Genomic DNA, 12,449 nt, shown 5'->3' with positions numbered 1-12,449 from the left:
ACACAAACTATAAAAAAACGTCTTGAGTCTTGAGTGTTTTTCTTTCTCGAGGCTTTTCCATGTGTCTCTTACAGTTTGCTCAGACAAGCAGCAAAAATGTTTTGGCGTGTCCAACTCAAATGCGTTTATTTTTCTGTGGTCTAAACAGCAAAAACATACAAAATGCAACTTCTACAAACCCCATATGAAACCACATAACAGGTCATTTCAAATTCAATTAAAATCCGATCCAATGTGGTCTGAGCGTCTGATCGGATTTTAAACAGCTACTTTCCCAGCGCTCAGAGCGCGATCCGTGTGTAACCTTACAAAAAGTGTTCGGTAATGACACTAGCTGATTTCATACAGTCTTTCCCTATATAACAAACTATAAAGCATCTGTTTTTTGGTGAATTAGTGATTTCAGACGCTGCATGAATGTATACAATACAGTAATAAAAGATATTCTCATGAGTTCAGTGACAAAAATGTGCTTTCTTTGTATTTTTTTTAATCTTGTTTTCCAGTACAAATATGTAATCATTCTTAATTCAAGATACACTTATTGGAGATGCACAATAATGACAAACATTATTAAGACGTTTTATTAAAAAATGATCCTCATTAAGTGAGTTTATTCTTAACACAATGATTGTGTTTTCCCTCAGGGTTTATTAAATGTAAATTTGGGGAATATTTTTCACTTACTTTAATTCCGATTAAACACTTCATTTTAATGTAAGATATTATGTTTAGATATAGTATTTATCCTGAAAAACCAGACAAATCGTCAAAATGTAATTTAAATTATATTATTTATTAGCTTATAAACCCCAGTTTTTTATATATATAGGTGTATATATCCACATACAAAAACACAAAATTCTGTATAAATATCTAAAAATAACATCTTAAAAAAGAAAGTTGAGTGTGAAAAATTTGATTTTTTTAAAATAAGTTCAGAAAAATAAACTTTATGAATTGAAAGGGAAAGAAAAATATTTTTTCTGACCCTACTAACAGATATTTTTCTTGTTGAGCATAAACTCAACTAATTATAGTCATTTGCATCTCAAGCATCTTGATTTTTAAAAAATCAAGCTATTTGTAAAGGAAAATATTTATTTTTTGCTTCTGAAATATATTCATGTGGTTCATGAGTTGAATCTAAAATTACATTTACAAAAAGACAAAATATTTAATTTGTTTTCCTGCATGCTAGGTGACCATTAAAGGGGTCCTATTATGCTCTTTTACAAAGTCTTTATTTTGTTTTGGGGGTGCACTAGAACATGCTCTCATGCTTGGTGGTTTGAAAAACGCATTATTTTTCATATAATTTACATTATTACAATAGCTTTCTTCCCAGGCTGGCACAAATGGCTCGACTAGTTCCGGGTTTGATGAAGGTCCGCCTTATGAAAAACGGAATGTGTTGTGATTGGTTAGCAGTCCCACTCCGTTGTGATTGGCGAACAGTTTAGACGGCGTTTCAGTCCTGCCACACCACTTTCCAAAGCAGCAAGTTCCGTGTACAACTGCACAAGCTAGATTAAAGTGATTCTTACATTTTAAATATGGATATTTTTTTTTTTTACAAAAACACATCGGATTGCTAAAGGAGGCCTTTACTGACCACTTCGGAGCCATTTGAGACACTTTTTATTATGGATTGACTTGTTTTGGACTGATAGAGAGAAACACTTGTCTATGCGGTTCTAAAGCTTGGGAGAGCCAGGATTATTTTTAATATAACTCCAATTGCATTCGTCTGAAAGAAGGAAGTTATCTACACCTAGGATGCATGGAGGGTGAGTAAATAATACGCTACAGTACTGTTGGTCCTATCGTCAGCCTGCGAGATCGCTGATACACGATATTGTCATTATTGTGCTAATGTATTTAATTATTTACATGCCCGAAACCAGCTCCAGCATAAGGCTAGTGAAGCTATCTACTGTATAATGATTAAATCTCTATTACCACACACTGCACATGTCTACGGTGCTGCCCAGACGCGACAACCGATGATCGTCACTCTAGTCCAGTGGTTCTCAATCCTAGTCCTGGAGGACCCCTGCTCTGCACATTTTGGATGACTCTCTTATTTAACACACCTGATTGAGATCTTCAGCTTGTTAGCTCAGTTCATGGATCTCTCTCCTAATGAGCTGATGATCTCAATCAGGTGTGTTAAATAAGGGAGACATGCAAAATGTGCAGAGCAGGGGTCCCCCAGGACCAGGTTTGAGAACCACTGCTCTAGTCAATGGTTGTGTTTACATCAGCCGTGGCTCCGCATGTGTTTCGACGCTCTATACTGCACATTAACGGTGCGGCTCCAGCACGGCTACCAGAGCAGTTCGCGGACACTTTAGTCAATGCTTGCGTTTATACGAGCCGCCCTGCAGCTCACTGAAGCATTCCAGAAGCGGCTGTCCATGCTACATCGCTAAAGTTAGGCGAATCCCCCACCTCACCCCTCCCCACCCGCCAACAATTTAAATTTCTGTAGGCGAGATTTATATGAATGATAATCTAATGGGCCACGTTGTGTACACTGTAGTCCAAAGGAGCCGTTTTTTGTAGTTCTTGAAAAGGGATTTTTTCCCCTTTGGAGTGGACTTTGAGATTTGTAACTGTGTAGATGTTTTTTATGCCCAAACATACACACCACACACTGGCTAAAATTCAAAAAGTGAAAAAGCATAATAGGACCCCTTTAACCAAATCAAAAAACAATGAATGTCCAATTTTTTTGTTAAATTATAGAAGTATTCATGTAAAATCTCATGGGTTTTAAAAGTAAATATTTTAGGTTAAAGCGTTTAGCTGCCAAAAGGTTTGAGAATCCTTCATATATAATATAGCAAGCAAAATGACAGCGCAGACAGTCTCTTGTTTAGACAGTACACAGATCCTATCAACATCCTAACAAACAGGAAGTGACTCACCATTCTTCTCTGTGTGTGGTTTAATGACTTCCTGTCCTGGCAGGCAGGGACACGGACCCTCACACTTCACAGAGATGCTCTTACTCGAGCTGCAGGCCTGGAACTCGAGTTTACACTGTGGAAGAATAGAGAGGATTCTGGGTAGTGCATTTGGAGACATTATCGCATTTAACCGTCACAGCCCGAGCGTTGAGCTTTATCACTCGTGAAATGAGTCTGTTTCCTCAGCCAGGAGAAAAATACGAGTTATCAAATTAAGATGACATGATTTGCGGTCCTTTGAAGTGAGGCGATTGTGTTCGTCAGATCTGATCGCACAGAAACGGTGTAAAATCTGCTGCGTTCTTTGGCTTTTAATTAAAGATGATGTCATGATTAGACTATCAGGCTATAACGCTTCATCAAGTGTAATACTTCATTATTTATCAAAGGAGAATCAATTAAATAAACAGAAGACAGTCCTGCTGATTAATATCGAGACATTAGAATGTTGAGCTTATTGAATAAAAAGTGAAATGTGAGCTTTAGATTAGAAGAGAATAGATTGTCACCTCTTATTAAACAAACAGATCACCCCAAAATTCTAATGTAAAGTGTTAAAATGTAAAATTAGCTCCAAATGTCCTTCAGGTCATCCAAGATGCAGATGAGTTTGTTTCTTCATTCTGCAGTGAATGGGTGCCATCAGAATGAGAGTCCAAACAGTAATCTACATGATTTGGAGGAATTATTGTGATGTTTTTACCAGTTGTTTGGACTCTTATTCTGACAGTACCCATTCACTGCAGAGGATCTATTGGCTACATTTCAATCTGTTTTCATGAACAAGCAAACTCATCTACATCTTGGAAGGCCTTCGGGTGAGGACATTTTCAGCAGATTTTTATTTTGACTGAAATATTCCTTTAAGGACATTTGCTGCTGTGCTAATATTCATAATTCCAATAAATAAATATGTGGTGTGCATTTGGTGCTTTATTTCCTTTTTTTTCATCCTGATGAGTGTTTAAACCTTCCAATAACCTTTAAATCTCAACAATAGACTCACCTGAATGACAAACGGCGTTCAAACACTGTTTGTGTGCATATCAATGAACAATAATCCACCAGTTTAAGACTTACATATTATTTTTTACCACTTATAGTGTCTTTTGTTCAGTAAAGAGGCTGTTCAGTGCTTCGGATATACACAAATGCATTCAAAGAAATAAATAAATAAACCACATTTGTCAGGGAAAACTCTTGAGAGCTATATTTTCTGACATAATCAGTTTTATAATACATGCAAACAACATGAAACAGCATTCACAAACCAATTTACTTTCATAATGTGACCTGGATTTGAGTTCAGCCACCCACCTATCCATCCAGATAGTATAAATAGCTAATATTATACTAGACAACCAGATACTTAATAAATACAGTACAAAACAAGCCTGCCTCAGAGTAATTACAGAGTAAGCGTTAATGATAAATCCCCTGTGACGTTTGTACCGAGTTTGTGCTGGCTGCAGATAAAGTCTTAATTGTTAGTGATTTGAATATCCATGACTCTATTGGGGTTAGACAACACATTTCAGGAACTACTCATTGGTAGAACCATCACTTCTACCACAAAAGACTGCTTTGTAAATAATCTTGCTTGTCTTAATTCCTCAGCATATTCAATAGCTCAGAAAAACTTGATGACATAACAGAAACTATAGACTCTCTCCTCTAGCACTTTTGATACGGTTGCTTATTTACTTTTAAAAGATTAAGTAAAATAGTCTGACACTGTATAACAAGCACACTGGCACCCTTTAGAGAGCAGCTTGGAAAGTGGAGCGCAGCTGGAAGAAAACAAAACTAAAGGTATTTTGTAATGCATGGAGGGAAAGTACTTTCTCCTACAGAAAAGCCTTAAAAACTGCTAGATCTGATTACTTTTTGTCTTTTTTAAAAGAAAACAAACATAACCCCAGGTATTTATTCAATACAGTGACTAAATTAACGAAAAATAAAGCATCAACAGGCGCTGACATTTCCCAACAGCACAACAGTAATGACTTTACGAACTACTTAACTTCCAAGAACAATATTATTATACTCTATATAGCCAAAGCTGTGGACTGTTTCTTTTTTTAGCACTTTGAATATGGTTGCTCCTTTACATTTAACCCTTGTGTGGTGTTCATATTTTTGTTACTCAGCCAGTGTTCATGGGTCTGGTGGACCCGCTAGAGTTTTGGCTTTCCAAATTAACACAATCAAACAATTTTATGTTAAATTACTCAACACATGTTTACTTCATCCCCATTACAAGCCATATGAACAGCAAACATGGTTAATTTTTCCCCTTTACCTTTGTTAGACCACATTGATGAATTAATGTGCTTCTCGTTTTTTTTTTTTACATTTTTTGAAATCCATATTTATTCACTTGCTGCCTGGTGGGCTTGCTCTGGTCCTGGAGCTGGCTGCTGATGGGGTACTCGTCTTCGTTTCGTTACTAAATGGTGCTCAACCTCATCCTCTTCTTCAAAGTCACTGTCAGACTATGAATTTTCAGAAATGTGATCCTCATATTCTGAAACCTCTTCCTCGACATCATCATCAAAAGCTCCTCTCTCTTCCAAAATCAATTGCAAGGCCCTCGCAGCAGATAATCTTTTGGCCATCTTGATCAGTTGTGATAAGGAACCACACTGGCAAAGTCTTATTTATAGTATTATGCCCCTAATTTGCAGGTGGGACAGGGTATGAGAAAATAAAGTTTGGTTCCCGCAAGAGAGAGGATAAAATGTGCGGGAATGTAAGAGCAAACAGTGTTGATAGTTGAATTTTCAACAATGTTGCAACTTTGTGGGGGAGCAGGAAGGGGAGGGGAAGAAAACAGCATCACCAGAAAGGAAGAAGACAGAGTGTAGGAACACTGGACCTACACTTTCAACACTTTTATTAGACCTGGGTCCAGTGGACCCGAACACCTTGTATGTAATGTAAATGCATGGGGAGAGGTACAGTATGCGGTCATTGAAAATTTGTTCGGATTTATGTTCTTCACAGAAAATAAGCCAAAGCCAATGAATTTCAGGTTGAAAAAATAATTAATTGTTTAATTTTTCTTTTGAAAAAAACTGAAAACGGGTCTCACAGACCCGAACACCATACAAGGGTTAAAGAAAATTAAGGAAAACTGTCTGACACACTAAAAAGAGCAGCCTGGAAAATGGAGCGCAGCTGGAAGAAAACAAAACTAGAAAATTAAGGAAAATTGTCTGACACCCTAAAGAAAGTAGCCTGGAAAATGGAGCGCAGCTGAAAGAAAACAAAACTAGAGGTATTTCTTATTGCATGGAGTACATGGAAGTACTTTCTCCTACAGAAAAGCCTTAAAAACTGCTAGATTGGATTGTCTCTTTTAGAAGCAAACAAACATAACCCCAGGTATTTATTCAATACAGTGACTAAATGAATGAAAAATAAAGCATCAACAGGCGCTGACATTTCCTAACAGCACAACAGTAACGACTTTATGAACTACTTTACTTCCAAGATCAATACTATTATACTCCATATAGCCAAAGCTGTAAATTCAACTCACTGTTGGTAGAACCTTCACTTCTTCAAAAGACTGCTTTGTAAATAATCTTCCTGACTTGCCTTAATTCCTCAGCATATCCGATAGCTCAGAAAAACTTGATAATGCAAAACTATGGATTGTCTCTTTCTAGCACTTTAGATACAGTTGCTCCTTTACGCTTAAATAAGATTAAGGAAAACAGTCAGACACCATGGTATAATGAGTACACTAATGCCCTTAAAAAAGAGCAGCCCGGAAAATGGAGCACAGCTGTAAGAAACAAAACTAGAGTTATTTCGTATTGCATTCCCCTACAGAAACCATTAAAAACTGCTAGACCTGATTATTTTTTGTCTGTTTTAGAAGAAAAACACAACCCCTGGTATTTATTTAATACAGTGGCTAAATTAATGAAAAATAAAGCATCAACAGGCGCTTTCCCAACAGCACAGCAACAATTCCAAGATCGATACTATTAGAGATAAAATTATAACCAAGCAGCTGTCAGCTACAGTGTAAGTATAGTTTCAGTCTGGATAGTTTAATGGTGCATTAAACTTTAATTTTGCAATTTAGTTTATTTTTAGTAAGCTGATTTTTCATTTAGGTTGAGTTTCAATTTGTTTATATTCTATATACTGTATAGTGTTACTAATTCTACATATATCTACTTATCATTGATCCATCTAGATACAGTTAATAAACTATAAAACAACTGATATGAGGTAATTATAGATTTTATTTTAGTTTTTTTTTAACTGGCTCATACAGCTGTAATGGTTTATTTTATATTTCTGATTTTCTATTTCAGTCTATTTTACTTTTTTTTTTTCATTTTTAAGTGGTGCATAGAGCTTTTTCTTTCCTTTTTTCTTTCTTTCCTTCTTTTTTTACTGGTTTATAGAGCTTTAATTTCAGTATTTCATATTATTTTATTTAGTATGCTAATTCTAGTTTGTCTAATTTCAATTTGTTTCAATGGAGCATAAAGATTTAATTTTGGTTTTGAAAATTACCGTCATTTGTCTGAAAATAATTAGACCATGGATGTCTCTGTTTATGATAATCATTCTAAATATAGTGTTACTGATTCTACAGCTGAAAACATCAGAGCGGCCGTTCGCATATCTGCCGCGTTCATACGCTGTTCATTTCTCTGCTCTATCTGTTCAGACCGAGCCTCTCTCTCACTCCATCTCTCACATCTGATTTCATTCTGGCTGAAGGGAAGGAAATGGAGTGGGCGGGGTTAAAGCGATGCGGTCACAGACGGGAGGCACAGGTTGCGCTGGAGGTTCAGGATTTTCTCTCTGTTCTCGAGCCGGAGGGGGGATTGCGCAGGACTCAAGAATCCAATATCAACAGCGGACACAGTTCATCCACCTAACCATCCATCACCAAACACTGCATCATTTACACCAGCAGAGAGAGAGAAAGCTGCGCACTGATATTGGAATTTAAAGGTGACTCTCTTCTCGTTGGGACACAATGATCCTGTGCCTGATAGTGTTCAGGTTAAATTCCCCTGATCAGATTGCACTCATATCTCACCTGAACCTCAACACAAAAACACTTTACATTTCATCAAACACGGAAATGAGTCGCAATTAGTTAGTCAAATATTGTTTCGAATATGAAACCCTCTTCCTGCCCTTCTGATATTCTGTCTTCACATATTTTTAAAAAGGCTTTTCTAGTTTTGAGTCCAACCGTAACTTCTATTATTAACAGCTCTATAGTCAATGGGGTACTAAGAGCCACTTGATCAGCATGTTATGAATAATTACAGACCAATTTCAGAATTCTTGCAAAAAGTCAACTCTCAGATTTCATCTTACTCAAGTGCTTTTAGTATTTTAATACTGAATCTGCATTGCTGAAGGTTACCAATGACATTTTACTCACTCTTGACTCTGGTTCTTGCTGTATTTTAATCCTGCTTGATTTAAGTGCAGCATTTGACACAGTAGATCATGATATCCTTTTACAAAGACTCAATCATGTAGCTGGGTTTCAGGGGTCTGTGCTGGAGTGGTTTGGCTCTTACCTCAAGGAGATAACTTTTTCTATTAATGTAGGAGATTGTTTCTCATCTTGTGCTCAAATCTCTTATGGTGTTCCACAGGGTTCTATTTTGGGTCCTCTTGTTTTTACATTATATATGCTTCCTCTAGGTCATATTATACAGAGACACAACTTATCCTATCATTTATATGCCGACGACACTCAGCCATCTTTTCCTGTTAAAGATAACAGCTTGTTCTGTGTCTAGTTTTTGGATTGTCGGCATGACATAAAATGCTGAATCAACATTTTTACAGCAAAACAAGGTCAAAAGTGAAATAGTTATCTTTGGCCCATCGGTTCTGACCTCTGACATTGTCAATCACCTCGGCCCCCTCTTCTCTAATGTACGTGACTGTGTCAAAAACCTTGGTGTTATTTTTTATACCATTTTGTGTTTTAATAAAACAGAAGTTCTTTCCGTTAATCTATTGCTAGACTCAAGATGATGCTTTCTAAGAAGGATCTTGAAACCATAATTCATGTTTTCATAACATCAAGGTTGGACTCTATCTGGGTTTGCCTAAATCAGTTTTAGATTGCTTGCAGATGGTACAAAGCGTGGCAGCCAGATTACTGACTGGCACTAAAAAACGTGAGCACATTACACCTGTGCTTGCCTCTCCTCACTAGTTACTGGTTAAGTGCCGTGTTGATTTAAAAATTTTGCTCTTTGTTTTTAAAGCTTTGCTTGCACTTGCACCTCAGTATATTTGTGATCATCTCACCTCATAAAGTGCTTCAAGACCCCTTCGATCATCTAGTCAGTCTTTGTTCCTCTTTCTTGTTTTTCTAGTTTTTCTCTATATATTTCTCTTTATCCTCTTTGAAGACTTACTTTTATTCTTTGGGTCCATTGAAATTCTTCTTGAGGGTGTACATTTTTCATTTGTCAGTCTGGTTGTGTTTTGTATATTGTCTTTTATATTGTTCTGTTGTAATTCCGTTTTATATTTTCTGTGGTTTCAACATCTGTTGTTTTTAAATGTGCTTTATAAATCAATAAACTAAACTACTAAGCTTTTATTGGTAAGTCAAGGGATCTTTATGATTTCCATTCAGCGCAATGTAAACAGTGATGAATATCTCACCTTTGAGGAATATGTGTGTCCGTCAGAGCCACACACCAAGCTGGAGTGAACTACAGGACATGGCTTACATTTCCCATGATTCACAGCTCCAATCCAACGCTTATGAGGGTGATTTCCTTTCCTGGGTTTAATGCTACAAAGAAAACAACAGAAAATGATTGGGAAATGTCAGAAATATCAGCAGCAATTTGTATATTTTGTTGGGCCCTATGATTTCTGTAATGCGGAAAACGCGTTTTTACCAGGCATGTCACATAATTTGGCAAATTTTGGATAAATAAATAAATAAAAAAAATCACCAAATCACAACATGGACTAGTGTCTGTGAATATTAAAATGTAAAAAAAAAGATGGCATTGAAAATGAAACACCATGTTTTGAATGAGAAATATGTTACTAGTGTATGGTAAAATGTACTTATCAATTTAACTTTAAAGAAAATCACGAATTCAAATACAAGTACAGAAAAACATTTTATAGGGCCTTTTATTTTTATAAAATTGTAAAAAAAAATAAAAATAAAAAAAAATAAACATTAAAACGGAATCCAGAAAAACAGAAAGCATAACATTTTAGAGAAATGAAAGGGAATTTGGGGGGGGGGGGGGGGGGGGGGGATAAGAAAGACAACACAGGGTTCTAAAAAAAGTAATTTTTATTATACTTTCAATAAATGTATGTTATATTGCAAAAGTTTCGTGATTTTTCTGCATGTCCTGTCTGGTTACCAAAACATCATTTAACCAATAAAACAAAATCCAGAAAAACTGAATACAATAAAGTCACAATTGTGTGATATAAACTTGCAATTTTGAGAAATAAAGTCAGAATTGAGTGATATAAGCTCGCAATTCTGAGAAATAGTCGCAATTGTGTGATATAAACTCGCAATTTTGAGAATAAAGTCAGAATTGTGTGACATAAACTCACAACTTTGAGAAATAAAGCCAGAATTACGTGATATAAACTCACAACTTTGAGAAATAAAGTAAGAATTGTGTGACATAAGCTTGTTTATAAGTTTATATCTCACAATTCTAATAAAAAAAATAATAAAATAGTGAGCTACAAAGTCCCAATTACAAGAAAAAAATACTCACATTAAAGACATTTACATAATAGTCCACAAGAGAAAATAATAGTTGAATTTATAAAAATGACCCTGTTGAAAAGTTTACATACACTTGATTTTTAATACTTTTTTTGTTTGTTTAGTGATAGTTGTTCACGAGTCCCTTATTTGTCCTGAACAGTTAAACTGCCTGCTGTTCTTCAGAAAAATCCTTCAGGTCCCACAAATTCTGTGGTTTTTCAACATTGTGGCGTTTAAACACTCACTGATGCTTCAGATAGAAAAAAAAAATTATGCATTAAAGGATGCAGGGGGGTGAAAACTTTTGAACGGAATGAGTATGTGTAAATTTTTCTTATTTTGCCTAAATACATTACAGAATGTAGTACTGCCCTTTAGAAGCTACAGAAGATACTTACATGTTTTCCAGAAGACAAAATAAGGCAAATTTACCTTGATCTTCAAAAGTTTTCACCCCCCAGCTCTTAATGCATCGTTTCTCCTTCTGAAGCATCAGTGAGTGTTTGAACCTTCTGTAATAGTTTCATATGAGTCCCTCAGTTGTCCTCAGTGTGAAAATATGGATCTCAAAATCATACAGTCATTGTTGGAAAGGGTTTAAATACACAAAAATGCTGAAAAACCAAAGAATTTGTGGAACCTGAAGGATTTTTTCTGAAGAACAGCAGACAGTTTAACTGTTCAGGACAAACAAGGGACTCATGAATACTATCACTATCACTAAACAAAAAAAGAAAAATTTTCTTTTTTGAAATGAAATGAAGGATTTTTCTTCGTCAAAAAAAAAAAAAACTGACGAAAAACTGTCATTTCTGGGTGTTAAACTTATTGAACACCTGATTGGGAATTCTACAGTAGTAAGACTATGATTTATGTAATGCATATCCTAAAAATCCAGCAGTTAAACGTCTTTTAAATTGTATTCGACACATCATCTGATTTAATAACTGGCTAAATTAAACATTTATCTCATGTAGTGTAATAACTGATCTGATTACCCCGCAAAACTAACCTGCCGTCATGTATTCCCTACAGTTAGCATGCTCATCAATTAGTGTACTAAGTTAGTTTTGATTACCTGCAGCCTTGTGCCAACAGCCCAGTTGAGATGTGAGCGACATTACAAACAGCTAATGGTTGAATCCGAAAGGGATTTTACGAGGAGATGAAATCTTACACAACACCGGCTGATCAGATATCACACACACATACACACATTGGAGATAAAGAAGGGACAAAAGGCGTCTGTAATGTCACTTCTGTTCACACTCAAAATGTCAATATCTCATAGAAAGCGTGAAGTGTGATCATCTGACGGTGATAAACAAACATGATCTCTGTCTGTATCTCATGGCTGACAGAAACACTTTAACAGATCAGTGGCAAAGTGTCATGATCTGGGCTGTGGGGCTTCCCTCAGCCACCTGAGGTCGCTGTTTTCCCTTCCCTGCACAGCACTTCCTAAGTATTCACGTCTGTTTTGTCATTAACACTGATTCACTCACAGCTGTTCACCATTTGGACTTTTCTATAAGAACTCTCATTTCCCACTACTCTTTCTGGCTACATTGTCTTCCGTATGGTTTGTTTCCTGTCTCTGTTTTCAAGTTTTATGTTAATCCTGCTCCTGCCCAGATCCAGTCGTGTGTGCCGTGTTGGCCTTTTGGTTTTGTTTTGTTCTGTTTATTTGTGTTTATTGTTTC

General features: G+C 36.1%; 1 protein-coding gene across 1 annotated transcript in view; it reads right to left on the bottom strand.

Annotated features, from left to right (window-relative positions):
• The window catches only part of spock1 (SPARC (osteonectin), cwcv and kazal like domains proteoglycan 1), a 297,486-nt gene that overhangs the window by 61,801 nt on the left and 223,236 nt on the right, over positions 1-12,449 (bottom strand). Inside the window, exons 5-6 of the mRNA XM_073821116.1 lie at positions 9,654-9,786; positions 2,934-3,048 (exon numbers count right to left, since the gene is read on the bottom strand). Of these exons, the coding sequence (XP_073677217.1) occupies positions 2,934-3,048; positions 9,654-9,786 (248 nt within the window). The remainder of the gene's footprint in view (positions 1-2,933; positions 3,049-9,653; positions 9,787-12,449) is intronic.

Source organism: Garra rufa, chromosome 16, assembly GCF_049309525.1.
Source record: "Garra rufa chromosome 16, GarRuf1.0, whole genome shotgun sequence".
In the NCBI taxonomy this organism is placed as follows: Eukaryota; Metazoa; Chordata; class Actinopteri; order Cypriniformes; family Cyprinidae; genus Garra; species Garra rufa.
The sequence above is the reverse complement of the archived record's forward strand: the minus strand, read 5'-3'. Positions and strand labels throughout refer to the sequence as shown.